At 32.7% G+C, this 18,992-nt stretch overlaps 4 protein-coding genes across 4 annotated transcripts; 1 reads left to right on the top strand and 3 right to left on the bottom strand.

Moving 5' to 3' along the window:
* Window positions 1-633: 633 nt before the first annotated feature.
* Window positions 634-1,979, top strand: LOC125846035 (beta-D-glucosyl crocetin beta-1,6-glucosyltransferase-like). The gene is made up of 2 exons (XM_049525500.1): window positions 634-931; window positions 1,078-1,979. The coding sequence occupies exons 1-2, from the start codon at window positions 634-636 to the stop codon at window positions 1,977-1,979; spliced, it is 1,200 nt and encodes a 399-aa protein (XP_049381457.1).
* Window positions 1,980-4,737: 2,758 nt separating this feature from the next.
* Window positions 4,738-6,203, bottom strand: LOC125844350 (beta-D-glucosyl crocetin beta-1,6-glucosyltransferase-like). Its single transcript, XM_049523658.1, has one exon. It carries the CDS (start codon window positions 6,201-6,203, stop codon window positions 4,875-4,877), a length of 1,329 nt encoding a protein of 442 aa, XP_049379615.1. The 3' UTR covers window positions 4,738-4,874.
* Window positions 6,204-8,442: 2,239 nt separating this feature from the next.
* LOC125844356 (beta-D-glucosyl crocetin beta-1,6-glucosyltransferase-like) lies at window positions 8,443-9,774 on the bottom strand. Its single transcript, XM_049523662.1, has one exon. It carries the CDS (start codon window positions 9,772-9,774, stop codon window positions 8,464-8,466), a length of 1,311 nt encoding a protein of 436 aa, XP_049379619.1. The 3' UTR covers window positions 8,443-8,463.
* A 1,703-nt stretch (window positions 9,775-11,477) lies between these two features.
* On the bottom strand, window positions 11,478-12,839 carry LOC125846034 (beta-D-glucosyl crocetin beta-1,6-glucosyltransferase-like). Its single transcript, XM_049525499.1, has one exon. The coding sequence runs from the start codon at window positions 12,837-12,839 to the stop codon at window positions 11,478-11,480; it is 1,362 nt and encodes a 453-aa protein (XP_049381456.1).
* Window positions 12,840-18,992: the final 6,153 nt, after the last annotated feature.

Genomic DNA, 18,992 nt, shown 5'->3' with positions numbered 1-18,992 from the left:
CACACAACAAGTCCCTTTCATAAAACTTGCCTAAATTTTGTACCTTAAAATTTCAAACCAATTACAATCACACAACAGGTCACTTTGCATAAAATTTGGCTAGAAGTCTATAAAATAAAATAAAAAACTCAACAACCAATCACATTAAACAAGACGCATGATGAAATGGTAATATTCTTTCATCCTTAATAAGGGATTTTCGATTTAAGCTCTGATACAGGTGTCACGTTTGTTAGGTAGAGTTTTAACTATCACATTATGTCTTCAACTCTCTTGTATTTTCAATAAATGGAAAAAAGACAAATGTAATTCCGAACTATTGTAAATGGTATGCAGATACCCTCCGTCATACTTTTGGGATATAGGTGACCTTGCCGTCCAAAAAATAAATCATATATACCCTTTATACTAACAGACATACACGTGTCATAATCTTATCCATCGACCCGATGAATAAAATTGCAGCACGTGTCCCTATTTAGTCTTCCGTTAGAGTGAAGGATATATATGCTCTAGTTTTTGGACGGCAGGGGCACCAATATCTCAAAAGTATGACGGAGGGTATCTACATACCATTTACGATAGTTCTGGGTATATTTGTCTTTTGTCCCTTCAATATAAATAAGGTAGCCAATGACACCAAACTCCACAAACAAGAACTTGATCATGGGATCACAAGTAACAGAGCATGGTTCTACTACTTTGAGGTTACTTATGTTCCCATGGTTAGCTTATGGACACATTTCGCCATTTCTAAACGTAGCCAAGAAACTCGCGGACAGGGGATTCTTGATTTACCTATGTTCTACTCCGATTAATCTCAAATCCACCATCAACAAAATCTCTGAAAAGTATGTTGATTTGATTCACCTTATCGAACTTCACTTACCAGAATTACCCAAACTTCCTCCTCATTACCATACGACTAATGGTCTCCCGCCCCATCTCAATCACACCCTTAAAAAGGCCCTGAAAATGTCCAAACCAAACTTTTCAAAAATCTTGCAAAATCTGAAACCTGATTTGGTGATTTATGACATAATGCAGCAATGGGCTGAACGTGTTGCAAATGAACAGAACATTCCAGCAGTGGGCTACTAACTTTCAGTGCAGCTGTGACTTCGTATTTTGTCAACTTAGTAAAGAAACCAGGAGTTAAATTCCCTGTCCCTGATATTTATCTCAGGAAAATTGAACAAGTAAAATTGGGTGAAATGTTGGAAAAATCTGCTAAAGATCAAGAACCTGATGATGAAGAACGTTTAGTGGATGGATATATACAAATCGCGCTTATATGTACCTCTAGAACTATAGAGGCCAAATACATAGATTTTCTTTCTGAATTGAGCAATATGAAAATTGTTCCAGTTGGTCCACCAGTCCAAGATTTGATCACTAATGACGCGGACGACATGGAGCTCATGGATTGGCTAGGAACAAAAGATGAGAATTCAACTGTTTTTGTCTCCTTTGGGAGTGAGTATTTCTTGTCAAAAGAAGATATGGAAGAGGTAGCTTTCGGGTTGGAGTTAAGTAATGTTAATTTCATATGGGTTGTAAGATTTCCAAAAGGGAAAGAGCAAAATCTCGAAGATGCTTTACCAAAAGGTTTTCTTGAAAGAATTGGAGAAAGGGGAAAAGTTTTGGACAAATTCGCACCACAACTACGAATTCTAAATCATACAAGTACGGGAGGATTTATAAGTCATTGTGGTTGGAATTCAGTAATGGAAAGTATAGATTTCGGGGTTCCTATAATTGCCATGCCTATGCATCTTGATCAACCAATGAATGCTAGGTTGATTGTAGAATTGGGAGTTGCGGTGGAGATTGTTAGAGATGATGATGGCAAAATTCACAAAGGAGAAATCGCGGAAACTATTAAAAATGTCATAATAGAGAAAACAGGGGAAAAATTGAGGGGCAAAATGAGAGATATTAGCAAGAATTTAAAATGGGAGTTGCGGTGGAGATTGTAGATGGATGTTGCTGCTGAAGAGCTCATCAATTTTCTTAAGAACAGTGCTAAGTTGAATTAATGTCATATGTTATAATTCAATTATATTGTGTGTGAGTTGTTTCTTGTTCTAGTTGATCTTCGAAATATGATGACGTTGAAATAATGAGAAGAAAATATATAGTATATTCAATCACTTATTTTACACATCTTTTAAGAAATATTGATTAAAAAGATTTTAAAATCATTCTACTCTTATTAACGTATTTTTTTATTTGAATATTTCTAATGTCATCCAGATGCAGGAGTTAATATCTTATAAGGTTAGTGAACTATGAAAAATTATCTAGAAAAGTCATTGATATAAAATAAAGTTTAGTGACTTTGTTAGATAATTTGTCATAGTTTAATGACTTTTTAAGATATTAACTCGGATGTAAGTGCAATGAAGTTTAATTCTTCTTTATCAATATTTTTTCTTGTTTTTTTTTTCTCTTTATGAGGTGAAGGTTTAAGTAGAATTAGAAGCATGAAAGAGATAGATAAGAATTGTTAGACAATTCCTAATACTCTATTTGTCTTAAATTATTGTCCTTTTTTTTATACGTCTCTTAACAAATATTAATTAATTTTTTTCTCTTTATGAGGTGAAGGTTCAAGACTTCAAGGAGAAAAAGAAGCATGAAAGAGACGGATAACAATTCTAAGACAACTTCTACTACTAGGTCCGTCTTAATTTATAACTCGGATTCTTTTACACGTTTCTTAAGAAATGATCATTAGAAAGGTTTGAAAATTATTTTACTTTTATTTAGGTGTTTCTTTATTTGTACTAGGTGAGAAATTCTAATTTCTTACTTTAAAATTAATTTTAAAATTATATTATTTATTTTCTGAGTCAACACAATTTGTTTCTCTTTGATAGAGTTCGAGTATGTTTGCCATGTAATTGCTCAAGAAAGATTATAGAGTCAAAATTTTGTATGTGATAACTTTTTTTATAGCTCATAGGTCTTTTAGTTAATTGAGAGAGGGCCTTTTGGTTGAGAATAAGTTATTTCGAGATAATTATTCAAGATAAGTTATTCCATCATGTATGTGAGATAATTTATCTAATCACTATGATATAAATTGTGGGATAAATATTTTATGGACTACCTAATACCTCAAACCAAAATACAGAATAAAATAATCATGTATGTTATCCATGAATTATTATACCTTATACCTCACACCAAACTACTCATAAATCTTTATAACGGCAATATAATCCTAATTAACTTTAACTTTGTAATATTAATTAGGTGCAAACATTATTACATATTTTACCAGTATAATAATTATTTATATGAAAACAAATTCTAAAATAAATATTTATTGACATTGTGATACTGCTTTACTATAATCCTTTTCAATATTTTTAATTTGTTAAAATTAGTTGTGTTATATTATTATTATGCTCGTTTGTTCTTTACCTTATTATCTAGAGTGTGTTTTCATGTATCAATACAAAGATAATTTTGACATTTGATATCAATGACGGGATTTTGTTCACTACATTTAATTTTGCTCCTCAATTGTTAGTGTGATGGTGAGTAATCATGTTCCTCTTTTAAGTACACTTTTAATCTTAAAAAGATTATGTTATTTTTAAAAGTTTCGCACTTAATAATATAACATGTACACAATAATTTTATATATATATATTGATACTCAGTTGTTCAATTTCTCCTATTTAATTCACAGTATTTTATTTTATTTTTGAAGGATAGGTATTGTGTTCATTTCTTGGTGCGTGAGAGCTTGGTAAATTATTTGATTTATAATGGCAAATGCAACATATTTTCTTTGACAACTACAATGACAATTCATAAATATAGTGTAAACCAACATTAGAGAGAAGAGAAGATCAATGCATAACGTTTGACTAAATACAATATCATAGTTTTGTTCTTTAAGTTATATTAAGGATGTACCACAATACTAACTTATTGATCGTATTTTAATTTTTAATTCATAATTCAATGCGTACGGTGTAGCTACTTTTAGATGTATAATGATTAACCACTATAAGATTAGAGACGAATCTAGGATTAGAAGACGACAGAGGCACTACTAAAGGCTGATGTGGGTTAGTCGAAGCACCGACACTTCAACGAAAATGTATGAATATAAATTTAAAAATATCTAACATAATCGAGTGTATACTTTGATATTGCTTGTTCGAATCTCACTTGAGCTTTTTTAATACCCTTAGTGTATACTTTAAGATTGCTAGTTCGAATCTCGAACTCGGGAAACACGAGTTGCTAAGAAGCACAACGACAAGGTGTTGGACCACTACACCAACTCAACTTATATGTTTTACCGTACACATTTAATTATATAATCCTTATTTAAGAATATACACGTATATACACAAAATAATTCCGAAGTGAACGGGTGCACATGCACCCACACCCTCAAAGGTGGGTCCGCCTCTGTATAAGATGACACGGGACTTGAGAATTCATATTGAAAGCTATAGAGATAATGATCAAAAACACATTTGAATCATCATTTTTACGTAGGTTTAGCACACCAACTACCAAATGTTCCCTTTTTCATTTTTCTACCAAAACTATTATCATATGTGTGTTAAAAACACACCTAGTTGAGTAGATAGTGATAGTTCAATCACGAAAAAACTGATAGTTGGCCTAATCAACTTCAGATGTGTTTTAATATATAAATGGTGATAATTCATGTAAAAATTAAACAAAGTCATATTTTGAGAATGTAGAATTGTAGGATCAATTTATAAGTTGCATCCTATTCATTTTATTTTTTTCATTATTTCAACCTCCATATATTTTGAAGACAAACAAAGCACCTCACATACAATATTATTTTGTTAATTGAATCACAACATACCACATTATTTGTACTTATTACTATTCCTACAAAGTTGAATTAGCTCTTCAGCAGCAGCATTCATCTCTTCCTCTCTTATAGATTTCAAATTCTTGCTGATATCTCTTACTTTGCCCCTCAAAATTTCCCCTGTTTCCCCTGTTATGACATCTTTAAGAGTTTCCGCGATTTCTCCTCTGTGAATATTCCCATCATCATCTCTAACGATTTCCATCGCGACTCCCAATTCAACTATCAACTTAGCATTTATTGGTTGATCGTTATGCATAGGCATTGCTATTATAGGAACCCCAAAATCTAAACTTTCCATTACTGAATTCCATCCACAATGACTTATAAATCCTCCGGTACTCGGATGATTTAGAATTCTTGGTTGTGGTGCAAATTTGTCCAAAACTCTTCCCCTTTCTCCAATGCTTTCAAGAAAACCTTTTGGCAATACATCTTCAAGATTTTGCTCTTCACCTTTTGGAAATCTTGCAACCCATATGAAATTAACATTACTTAACTCCAACGCGAAAGCTACTTCCTCCATATCTTCTCTTGACAAGAAATACTCACTTCCAAAGCAGACAAAAACAGTTGAATTCTCATCTTTTGTTCCTAACCAATCCATGAGCTCCATGTCGTCAGCATCATTAGTGATCGAATCTTGGAATGGTGGACCAACTGGAACAACTTTCCAATTGCTCAATTCAGTGCAATAATCTAAGTATTTGGCCTCGATAGTTCTAGACGTACACATCAACAGGATTTGCATATTTCCCTCAGCTAGACGATCCTCTTCATTAGGTTCTTTCTCGAACATTTCTCTCATCTTTACTTGCTCAACTTTCGGAAGATAAATAGCAGGGAAAGGGAATTCAACCCCTGGATTCTTTAGAAAGTTGAAAAAATACGAAAACAGAGCTGCACCCGAAGTTAGGATCTTGACTGCTGGAATGTTGTGTTCATTTACGACATGTTCAGCCCACGGCTGCAATATGTCGTAAATCACCAAATCAGGTTTCAGATTTTCCAAGATTTTGGAAAAGTTTGGTTTGGACATTTTCAGGGCCTTATGAAGGGTGTGATTGAGATGGGGTGGGAGACCATTGGTAGTATGGTAATGAGGAGGAAGTTCAGGCAATTCAGGTAAGTGAAGTTCGACAAAACGAATTGATTCAGAGTATTTTTCAGGGATTTTCTTGATGATGGATTCGAGATTGATTAGCGTAGAACAGAGGTAAATCAAGAATCCCCTGTCCGCGAGTTGCTTGGCTATGCTTAGAAATGGAGAAATGTGTCCATAAGCCAACCATGGAAACATCAGTACCCTCAAATTAGTAGCCATGATCAAAATCTTGAAAGAAGTTGATTTGTGATTCTCTATATATAGAGTGAAGTGAGAGATAGAGGACAAAACACAAGTCTAAAAGCATTTAACAAGGATTTGACTTGTATATGCAATCCATAGATTGGATTGATACATCTTTGCCAAATAATTATTTAGCAAATAGAAGTCAAAAATAATTTATAGTTATTAGTCAAAGTATATTTTGGGAGGAAATTCTTATTAACTCACATCTCTCTTCAAATTATTTTTGAGTAAAAGATATTTAATATTGTCTTGGTCCACTTTTAGTTGTCATGGTTTACTTTTTTAAAATCAAACTATAAAAACTTTGACTAACATTTTACATGTAACTTTTCATCATCATATTGATATGCAAAATATTGCAATTTATAATACTTTTCTAATAGTTTTTGAATATTTAAAAAATTTGTTTAAAATATCAAATTAATGTAATCTAATTTAACTTTGAAAATTAGTTAAATTGACTTTTGAAAAGGACAATATGACAATTAAAAGTTGACCGAGGGAGTATGATATCTAGCTCTTCTAACCTCCAATTATTTCCCCTTGAAAATTAGTCAAATTGACTTTTGAAAAGGATAACATGACAATTAAAAGTTGGCTAAGGGAGTACGATATCTAGCTCTTCTAACCTCCAATTATTTCCCCTTGAAATTAGCAAAAAAATATTTAGAGTTATCTCTCTCCTTAAACTTAGCAAAAAATATTTAATTAAGACTATGGATATTCCTAGAGTCCCAACTATTTGCTAGAAGTTATGATGAAAAACTCAATTCATATTCACTTAACAAATTTGTATACGCATTTGGTATTCATTGATATGTATGCATCAAATAGATTGGTATACATTTGTATATAGATTGGTATACATTCGTCCATATTCCTTAATAAATTTGGTATACATTTATTTGTATTAGTATCTTTCTTATTTTACATAGCTATACATTGGTCCATATTCATCTAACAAATTTGTATGCATATGTTCCAACCAAAATTGGTATACATTAGTCTGTATTCACCTAAAAAATGTGTATACATTTATTTACATCAAGATTGATATTCATCTCCGTATTCATCTAATAAATAGGTATACATTTGCTTGCATTACTATTTTTATAATTTTACATTGTTATATATCGATTTGTATTCATTAACAAATTTGTATACATTTGATTAAGACAAAATTAATTTTCATTATCAAATGGGAAAAATATGTGGATAAGCAAACATTTACTAGTTAATTAGCTAACATAGCTATAGTTTGAATTAATTATGGCTCGGAGCTTAATTTTAGCTGTAATTACATCTCCTCTCTCCTCTCTTCCTCTCTCTCGCCTCTCGCCTCTTTTATACAGATACAAATACAAATTATACATATACAATTTTATGACATATATACAAATACAATTAGTCTCTCTGCCCTCTCTCCTCCCTATCCCAATCTCGCTCACCTCTCTCCTCCCTCTCCCAGTCTCGCTCGCCAAATATTCAAATACATATGTATACTAGTTACATATATACAATTATCTGACAAATATACATATAGAATTCGCCTCTCTCCACTCTTTGCCCTCTCTCATCCCTCTCCCAATCTCGCTGGCCAGATATACAAATACATATGTATACCAATTACATATATATAATTATTTGACAAATATACATATACAATTTTCCTTTCTTCACTTTGTGCCCTCGCTCGCCTCTCTCCTCCCTCTTACATGTAGCAACGAATCGTAATTAGAAAACTACAATTATGGAGCATAATTAAGTTATTTTGAGTGTGTATATGTGAAAATTCCTCTTATCAAATTCAGTCAACAAAATTTTAATAGTGTACAAAATTGTCATAAATAAATAAATATATCATATAAGTACCAAAATGAATACTCTAAAAGCAAGTTAGTGTATTCAATAACTTTGGTAATTGTGCACGACCGAGTCTACACCCCAATCGAGACACGGTACAAGTGATTCGAGGCTAATCCTTGGCTTAACATATCAAAACATATCATATGGAACTAATGCGAAAGCTGAAACATATGCTTATTAAGTCTTAATAAGGACATCAATAAATTCATAATGACTGAACAACTAATATTTGAGCAAGCCTTTAGTGTCTAAACTTAAGGAAATAAGTTTACCGGGACATGACCCCCATCCACCTCAAACCAAATACACAAAGAAACTAACTAAAGTCTGACAAACAACTAATCCATGAAGTCCCCAAATGAGCACACTATTTGCACTCATTACTATTCTTACAAAGTTGAATCAGCACTTCAGCAGCAGTATCCATCTCTTCACCTCTTATAGATTTCAAATTCTTGCTGATATCTCTAACTTTGCCCCTCAAATTTTCCCCTGTTTTCCCTGTTATGACATCTTTAAGAGTTTTCGCGATTTCTCCTCTGTGAATTTTCCCATTATCATCTCTAACAATCTCTACGGCGACTCCCAATTCTACTATCAACCTAGCATTTGATGGTTGATCATACTGCATAGGCATAGCTATTATAGGAACCCCAAAATCTACAGTTTCCATTACTGAATTCCAACCACAATGACTAATAAATCCTCCGGTACTCGGATGATTTAGAATTCTTGGCTGTGGTGCAAATTTGTCCAAAACTTTTCCCCTTTCTCCAATTCTTTCAAGAAAACCTTTTGGCAATGCATCTTCAAGATTTTGGTCTTCCCCTTTCGGAAATCTTGCAACCCATATGAAATTAACATTACTTAACTCCAACCCGAACGCTACTTCTTCCATATCTTCTTTTGACAAGAAATACTCACTCCCAAAGGAGACAAAAACAGTTGAATTCTCATCTTTTGTTCCTAGCCATTCCATGAGCTCCTTGTCGTCCGCGTTGTTAGTGATTGGATCTTGGACTGGTGGACCAACTGGAACAACCTTCCAATTGATCAATTCAGTGCAATGATCTATGTATTTTGCCTTTATAGTTCTAGAGGTACTTATCAGCATGATTTGAATATTTCCATCCACTAAACGATCCTCGATATCTTTAGCATACATTTTTTCTTGTTCAATTTTGCTGAGATTAATAGCAGGGAATGGGAATACAGCCTCTGGTTTCTTTACTAAGTAAAAAAGATACGAAAACACAGCTGCACCAAAAGTTATGAGCTTGACAGCTGGAATGTTCTGTTCATTCGCGACGTGTTCAGCCCATTGCTGCAACATGTCATAAATCACCAAATCAGGTTTCAGATTTTGCAAGATTTTCGAGAAGTTTGGTTTGGACATTTCCAAGGCGTTATGAAGGGTGTGATTAAGATGGGGCGGGAGACCATTAGTCGTATGGTAATGAGGAGGAAGTTCGGGTAATTCTGGTAAGTGAAGTTCGATAAGCTGAATCGAATCAGCATACTTTTCAGGGATTTTGTTGATGGTGGATTTGAGATTTATCGGTGTAGAACAGAGGTAAATCAAGAATCCCCTGTCCGCGAGTTTCTTGGCTACGTTTAGAAATGGAGAAATGTGTCCATAAGCTAACCATGGAAACATGAGTACCTTCAAAGTAGCCATGATCAAAGTATTGAAAAGACACTAAATTTGTGATTCTAAATGAGAGATGGGCCCTTAGGTGGCATTGGATGCCTTATTTATAAGAGATAGAATTGACATAATTAGATTGAAAATTAATATGTTTTTGCCAAATAATTATTTGGCAAATGAAAGTCAAAAGAATTGACATTTAAGAGTCAAAGTGTGGAAATTCTTATTACTCACATTTAAAAATAGTAAAAAATATTTAATAAAGAATTATATCTCTCCTTAAAAGTAGAGAAAGATATTTAATTAAGACTATTTTGACACTATATACAGATTATTTTCCCCATCTATTTGGCATTTGCTAGAAGCTATGATGAAAAACTCAATAAATATCCACGTAACAAATTTGTATACATCTGTTTGTATTAGTATTCAAATACTAATTTGTATTTGTCAAATAGATTTGTATTGGACATATTCACTGGTATTCATTGGCCAATATTCATCTAATAAATTTGTTTGGCTTTCTTTAGGTCAAAATTGATATCCATTAGTTCGTATTCACCTAACAAATATGTATACATTTTTATAAATTGAGGTTCATATTCATTGGTATGTATTCATCTAATAGATATACATTTGCTTGCATTACCAATTTTATAATTTCACACTGTTATCTATAGGTCCGTATTCATTAATAAATTTGTATACATTTGATTGAGACAAAATTAATATTCATTATCAAATTTAATCAACGAAATTTAATATTTTACCAAAATGTCATTAATAAATAAATCATATAAGTACCAAAATGAATTCTGTAAAAGCAAATTAGTGTATTCTATAACTTTGGTATTAGAGGGGAAGAAAAGGTCAGACTCTATGAAATTGACTAAAATAAATATGAAAGAAAAAGACAATGATGCAACAAAAAAATAAAGCAAAACCTATGGAAGTAGAAAATAATTATCATCCATATTTTATTTTCTAATTTTAAGGAGAAACTTTAGTTGGTAGTAAGAAGAGAGAGAAAATACTACTCTCCTTGTTCCAATTTTATACGACTTACTTTCTTTTTAATCAGTCCAAAAAAGAATGTCATTTTCATATTAAGTAACAATTAAACTTTAAAATACACATTTTACCCTTAATGAATGATTCACTGTCACACAAATATCTATTACTCATTTTAGACCATAAATTTTAAAAAATCTTCCTTTCTTTCTTCAACTTTGAGTCAAATCAATCTAACTCATATAAAATGAGACACATGAGTTACATTTTAATCACTATAAGAGAAAAATGATATGGACTTGAGAATTTATATCGAAAGCTAAAGAAATAATGGTCAAACATATAACTGAACTTCGCAGTTTCACATTCTAACTATTACATGTTCTCTTATCCTATCTGAACTATTGTCGACTGTTCTATTTTTCTATCTGAACTATTGTCGACTGTTCTATTTTTCTATCTGAATTATCACCATATATATGTTAAAACACATCTAGTTGAGTAGATGATTAAGAACAACTGAGAGTTGACTTAATCAACTTGAAATGCGTTTTAATACATAGATACTGATAATTCGAATAGGAAGAGAGACAACTAATAGTTCACAAAGCTAAAGAAAGTCATATTTGAGAATCTTATTATTTTTCTCAATATATTTTGAAGACAAACAAAAGCACCTCACATACAATATTATTTTGTTAATTGAATTACAACATACCACATTATTTGCACTTATTACTATTCCTACAAAGTTGAATTAGCTCCTGAACAGCAGCATCCATCTCTTCACCTCTTACAGATTTCAAATTCTTGCTGATATCTCTCACTTTAGTCCTCAATTTTTCCCTTGTTTCCCCTGTTATGACACCTTTAAGAATTTCCGCGATTTTTCCTCTGTGAATTTTGCCATCATCATCTCTTACAATCTCCACTGCGACTCCTAATTCTGCAATCAACCTCGCATTCATTGGTTGTTCAAGATGCATAGGCATGGCAATTATAGGAACCCCAAAATCTATACTTTCCATTACTGAATTCCAACCACCATGACTTATAAATCCTCCAGTACTCGGATGATTTAGAATTCTTGGTTGTGGTGCAAATTTGTCCAAAACTCTTCCTCTTTCTCCAATTCTTTCAAGAAAACCTTTTGGCAACGCATCGTCAAGATTTCGCTCTTCCCCTTTCGGAAATCTTACAACCCATATGAAATTAACATTACTTAACTCCAACCCGAAAGCTACTTCTTCCATATCTTCTTTTGACAAGAAATACTCACTCCCAAAGGAGACAAAAACAGTTGAATTCTCATCTTTTGTTCCTAGCCAATCTATGAGCTCCATGTCGTCCGCGTCATTAGTGATCGAATCTTGGACTGGTGGACCAACTGGAATAACCTTCAAATTGAGGAATTCAGTGCAATAATCTATGTATTTGGCCTCTATAATTCTAGAGGTACTCATCAACATGATTTGCCTATTTCCATCAGCTTGACGATCCCCATCATCAGGTTCTATCTCTTTAGCAAATTTTAGCATTTCATTCATTTTTACTTGTTCACTTTTCCTGAGATAAATTTCAGGGAATGGGAATACATCCCCTGGTTTATTCAGTGATATGGTAAAATACGAAAACACAGTTGCACCCGAAGTTAGGAGCTTAACTGCTGGAATGTTCTGTTCATTCGCGACACATTCAGCCCATTGCTGCAATATGTCATAAATTACCAAATCAGGTTTCAAATTTTGCATGATTTTTGAGAAGTTTGGTTTGGACATTTTCAGGGCTTTTTGAAGGGTGTTATGGAGATGGGGTGGGAGATCATTGGTCGTATGGTAATGAGAAGGAAGTTCGGGTAATTCTGGTAACTGAAGTTCGACAAGCTGAATCGAATCAGCATACTTTTCAGGGATTTTCTTGCTGGCATATTTGAGATTGATGGGCGTAGAACAGAGGTAAATCAAGAATTCCCTATCCGCAAGTTTCTTGGCTACGTTTAGAAATGGAGATATGTGTCCATAAGCCAAAAATGGGAACATCAGTACCCTCAAAGTACTAAGAGGCTCTGTAACTTGTTTAGCCATGATCAAAATCTTGAAATGAAAGAAGGGTGAGAAATGAGAGATGGTTTCTCTATGGAGTTGGCATGCTTATTTATTAAAGAGAAAAGACTCAAATATGTATCGAACTTTGAGAAAATGCTCATCTATGTCATTTCTGTTTGAGAAAAGGCTCATACATGTCATTATTTGTAACTAAAATTACATAGGTGAGCCTTTTTCTCAAAGTTCGATGACATATTTGAGTCATTTCCTTTTTTAAAATGATTTAATTAATGACGTAAACAAATCATAACAAACCATGCATGCGGAATAAATTTGCAACATCAGATTTATTTTCAATTAACAAATAATGACATAGATGAGTTTTATCTCAAATGAAAATGACATAAATGAATCAAACTTTTAATCAATGGCACAAATGAACTTTTTCTCTTAAAGTTTGATAATGCTTTTAAAAAAGGAAGTGCTAAATGGCCAGAAAATTTAAAAAAACTATACTATTTTTTTTTATTTTAAAACAAACTGATCTTTTTTTCATTTCTTAATTAAAAAATATTAAAGTTAGAAGGATAAAAATATTTAAAATAGTAAAATAACATAGATAAAATATCATTTTGACCAAAAAAAAATTTCCATTTGAAATTTTTTCCTTTAGTATTAAAAACATAAGAGAGATGAGGACAAAAGGGAATCATCTACACAAATACGTTACAACTTTTACATTAAAAGCTCATCGAAAAATACACATTACTCAATTCCCCAAAAAGTGATGACACAATGTAGGTGAAAAATACGAAAACCTATGACTTTCTATAAATGATCACATTACTCCCACCGTCCAACAAAAACTATAAGTAAAAGAATAATTTTACTACTCTCTCCGTCTCATTTTATATATCATTCCTTTCTATAAATAGCTGGACCACAATACTTGTCATTTCATAAAATTTATGCATAAATTACCATATTTTGCCTATTATACCCTTGATAGAATAGTTAATTAATCTTGTCATTTATTAATAAAGTTGACTTAATAAAATATTAAATAAGGGTAGAAGGGTAAAGTTACATCATTTCTTAATGCAAGTGCAAAGTAAAAAGGTGACATATAAAATGAGACGGAGGGAATATATTATCCTTTGAATATAATAAATATAATGTCTTGAAAAGTGAAATAGGAAAATGAGTATAATTAATGAAAAAAAGTAAATTATGAATTAAGTGTAAAATTATCCATTGATTTCATAAAGTGGACAAGTACTGTAACGACCGGGTTCCGTCGTTATAGAAATGCCAACGGGGAAACATTTGGGGCCGGAAAAACTTTTTCTTAGTATTTGTATTTTCCCAACCTTGTCCAGATTTGGACGAAATCGGAGTCCTTGAGGTGTGGGGAAATCTGGTAACAATCGAGTGAGTTATTTTTTAGTTTGATTGCATGAGTAGTTAGATAACTTGTTAAGGAAACCGTACGACTTTACGGAATTGAATTTGGGTGAGTAGATCTCCGGGAATCGATCTTAGCGTGAAGGGTATTTTTTAAGCGTCGTGGGTTAGAAGTGTGTTGTGGAATGGGGGTTTGTAATACTTTAAAATAGCTCTCTGTTTTGAAAATGCCGCTACAGTATGGGGCGCTGTGGCGGGTACGACGAGACTTAAAATCGTAGGGGAAAGAGGAATAGTTCATTGGTTCAAGAATGCCGCTCTAGCGGGGATTTGGATCGCTCTTGCGCCGACGCTACAACAGGGTGAGGGCTGTGGCGAGCCAGACGCGACCTAATGTCATTAATAAACCCCTAAATGACCTCATTTTGCACTGTTCGACTTTTTGAGCTAAGGAACAACTCCTAGGCAACTACTACTCGTTTTCCACCATTCTTGAGGCTAAATGTAAGCTTTTCACTCCCCGAATCCATTTTATCCATTTTTCGATCCGTAGAACCTAATAGAATGGGTGAATAATGACGGGGAAGGGTTTTGTTATAAATTCTATGGCTAAAACAACTCTAAATTGGTTAGTTGGGATCATGGGTTTGATCTAGGGTTCATAGAATTGTTATAGTTTCGGGTAATTAGCGATTGATGGTTGATTCCCGTGTTATTGTGATTATTTGTAGACCAAGAACAAGCGGAACGAATCCGAAAAGGGAAGGATCAAGTTTCTTAAGGTTTCAAGCTTGTTTTGAGGTAGGTGATGATTGTGATTCTATGATTGTGTGATGTATGTTTGTTCTTGCTTCATTATGCTACTTGTATATGTATGAATGTTGCAATGTTGATCACACTTGTTGTAAATGAGATAGATGAAATATCATTGTCATGAAATCATGACTTAAATGTATGATCTTGATGATGTACTTGTGTTTGTGAATGTGGTGTGTGAATGGGATCGGAGTGCCACGTTCCGGCATGCTAACTGTTTGAGTTTGGGTTCCGTGAGAGGACCAATGATGTGCTATAAAATGTGAAGTTGTTCATAAATGTTGATAATGTTGTATATGTTGATATATATGCATGTGATTATAATGTTGTTTGATTTGTTTATGCTGCACTAGTAGGATAGCCGCGTGATCCTATCAGTACACTTTGATTGTGTACTGATTCTGCACTTGCTCTTATTTTTGTTGAGTACAGGGCATCTTCACGCGACTATTGACAGACCTCACATAGAAGATCAGTGATCATCGCTTCGAATTCAAGGGTGAGCCAATTCTTCCGGGCTGCTGTTGTGTCGTAATTTAACTATTTCTAGAAAAATCACTTTTTTTTGAAATGTTCTAAGTATAATATAATTTGAGAAAAAATACTTAGAAAAGAGTCGCCACTTAATTTTTAAAGAAATTAAGAAAACTTATAATTTTCAAAGATTTAAATAGAAAAAATCATTTGAAAATACCAAAGGGGGTTCGGGGTTCAATTTACACTTCGAGAAGGGTTTAAGCATTCGAAGTGTCCGCTAATGTGCGGTTGACCTGTGACTTGACTAAAATATATTTGACTTATTTTATTTTTTTAAAAAATGATTTAACATAAAAATAATAATAACTTATAATATATTTGATTAAGAAAATAATTAAATAAATGATGCATTTTATTTCGTTTTATTTTTAGAGGAAAGGATCCAAAATGATACATTTGACTCGAAATACAAGTGATTAGAATTTTAATAAAACTAGATTAATTATAATTTATTTGACTCATTTTCGAAATAAATAATTTAAGCCAATAAAATTAAGCATGAAAATCATTAATTGAAGAATGAAAGCAAAGTTTTGACTAATCCTTTTTTGAGAAAATGACCAAACAAAGAATATATATATATATATATATTTTTTATTTTTATTTTTTTATTTTTATTTATTTATTTTTAGCTTACTTGAGGAATAAATACTTTGACCCTTTAAACCAATTTTAAACAAGTAAAAAGTGATTGAGTGGGAGACATTAAAGAATATGTTGTTATTTTATTTTTTATTTTTTATTTTTTAGAATAAAAGATTTCACTTAAACTGTATAATTTGGCCAACATATTTAAAATAGATAAAATAAATATAAAAATTATTAAAAGTTAACCAACACAAACGAAATAACTTATCTTTTGGGAATCTAATTAAGTTAATTAAAAATTATAAAGTTAGAGTTAAATAACAAACAATAAATAATCACAATTAAATAATTAACGAGTAAGAGAGAAATTGAATTTGGGCCTCCTTTTGGGCCAAATTTGTCGGAATTTTTGGGCTTAACCCAATTCCCGTTTTTGGTATACAGCTGATGTATATCAGTGTATATCAGCGTGTGCATAGGCTCCTTTCATGTATCTCTTGCTTCCGAACACCTATATTTCTCCTCAGCCCTGTATTTTCGCATTTTGGGCATGTATATCAGTGTATACTTGTGTATACAACAAGTATACGACCCATTTTTCGGCTCTAAATATCTGTGTTTTCTGTTTTCCAGCCCTGTGCTTCTGTTTTATGTGCCTGGCTGACTCGAATGATGAAAAAAAATAAAAATAAAAATTGAGCCTTTATGGCTCAACTCGAGGATGCTAGGAAGAGAAGTCCACCATGGACTCGGAAGGGATTCACATGCAACAAAAAAATGATGATAAGAGTTAGCATCCAATAATAATAGAGCAACAATTATACCTAAGACAAATCACAACAACTCTTATGACTAATATATGGCAATTGGCTCGATTGAATTAAACAATATAGATCTAGGCAAGGAGCACAAATTCCAAAGACCCAAGCCATGCTAATGATAAAACAAATGGTTACTTAAACTACTGTTAGCACTTAATTTCCACAATAATACATATACTATCCAACCTATTTGATAAACTAGTGCATGCTAACAAATGACACCAACGATTAAGGCTAAGAAAGTTGGGACAAATTTAGTTGAAACTAAATGCATAAACACCATAATATGTCCACAACAAATTATATATTAAATGCATATCCAAATCCCTTAATATGCTAACACTGTCGCTAAATGAGTAAGCATATATGTACACAGCTAGGACCCAAGGGCATTAGGAGCAAAAATAACTATGTCAACAGTCCATGCCAAACTTTAAAAAAAAAAGAAAAAAAAACACAGGCATCAAGAAGAGATTACCAAGCGATGACTATATTTTGAAATAGGGATGGACATTAAACAGGGAAGCAAGCCATTTTTTTTTAATGGAGCATTTAACTTAAAGAATAACAACAAGTCTAAATGGGTAAGTCGGGAAATGCTAATATCATATACGATAGAGAAGTGACATGAGAAACAACCGTCCGAAAATCGAACATTTAAACCATTTTCGGACATTTAAACCATGACGAGAAATAAAATTGAAACCAAATGAGGGAACAAGCAGATCGCTTACAGCCGAGGGGTAGCTATTTTGACATTTAAAGATATAAATCATGGATTGTTACCAAGGGACATAAGACATCAATCTTTTGGAGTGCAACGTTCTGAGACGAACGAGTAGAAGCGAGCTATCTACGACCACAAATGAGACGAGCTCTGGCGAACTCCAATGAACCAATGGCTCGAAAACAACAAAAAAGAAGAGGACGTATCCCTCTGGAAAATTCTTTATACTATCCAAAGACTCCTATTTCTTAATGAAAGATTTGTGTGCTTCGGTGGTACCCTGCCCTAAGTTGTATATCCCTCAACAATGACTAAATGAGATCAATATATAGAAGAAGATTTAGGACTAGAAATTGGGGGAGGAAACGGGCAACACATTTTATTTTATTTTGAATTTCGGACTCCTCTGCCCCTTTTCCAGATAATCAGTGGAAGGGGATGGGGAAAAAGCTGAATTCCGCGAAAAAGGGCAAAAGGGGACATGAAGGTTTGACGTTGGGGTTACTAGGGTATGGGTTTTGCAGGGTTGTTGGACGAGTTTTTTGGGTTTGCAGCGCAATTTCCGTTAGGATTTCGTCTGGCGTCGGGTTCTGCGAAGAAGAAGAGTAACAGGGATGGGGTCGTCTGGTTTTGCACGCTGCTTTCTGAAGGTTAACATTTACTGGGTTTTCTTTGAATTGGATTGGGTCGGGTTAGAGGGGAAAAGGGTTGGGTCGTCTGGAATTAGTTTGAATTGGATTGGAAGAATGGAATTTGAAAAATAAAAAATGAGATGGGCTGCTGTAATGTATGAGGAAAATGGGTATTGAATTGGAATTGGGCTGATAAATAGGCCCAATTTTGAGTCTTAGATGGGTTTGAGGTGTTGGCAAAAATGATAGTTAAATAAATGACCAAATGAATTTAAATTGTGACCAAATGGAATTTAGTTAAATTCGGCCAACTCTCAATCAAGACTAATTTAAACAAAATTAATTAATGAGCTTCTTAAATTTAACGAAATAAAAAAAATAATTAACTTAATTATAAACTAGTTAATTCAATTACAAAATTAATTAACTCAAAATTATAACTATAACTTAAAGTAAATTAATAAAATATTTAACTAAAATGTAAAATCTTTTGCGATGATTTTCAAATATTTATAAAATAACGTGATTGCAAAAATATACATATTTATTAAAAAAAATGATAAAATTACTTTAAACATAGCTTGAAAATATTTATAAAACTCATTAATTCAAAATTATAACCATCCCTAATATTTAAAATATAAAATCTTTTTTGAGACGATTTTCG

Source organism: Solanum stenotomum, chromosome 11 (assembly GCF_019186545.1).
Source record: "Solanum stenotomum isolate F172 chromosome 11, ASM1918654v1, whole genome shotgun sequence".
Lineage (NCBI taxonomy): Eukaryota > Viridiplantae > Streptophyta > Magnoliopsida > Solanales > Solanaceae > Solanum > Solanum stenotomum.
This window is presented reverse-complemented; position numbering and strand designations above follow the sequence as displayed.

Excerpts from the sequence above, each read along its gene's own strand:
- LOC125846035 (XM_049525500.1), top strand. The coding sequence starts at position 634 with ATGACACCAAACTCCACAAACAAGAACTTGATCATGGGATCACAAGTA. Across the intron at positions 932-1,077 it reads TCATTACCATACGACTAATG|AACATTCCAGCAGTGGGCTA; the intron begins GTCTCCCGCCCC and ends GCAAATGAACAG.
- LOC125844350 (XM_049523658.1), bottom strand. The coding sequence starts at position 6,203 with ATGGCTACTAATTTGAGGGTACTGATGTTTCCATGGTTGGCTTATGGA.
- LOC125844356 (XM_049523662.1), bottom strand. The coding sequence starts at position 9,774 with ATGGCTACTTTGAAGGTACTCATGTTTCCATGGTTAGCTTATGGACAC.
- LOC125846034 (XM_049525499.1), bottom strand. The coding sequence starts at position 12,839 with ATGGCTAAACAAGTTACAGAGCCTCTTAGTACTTTGAGGGTACTGATG.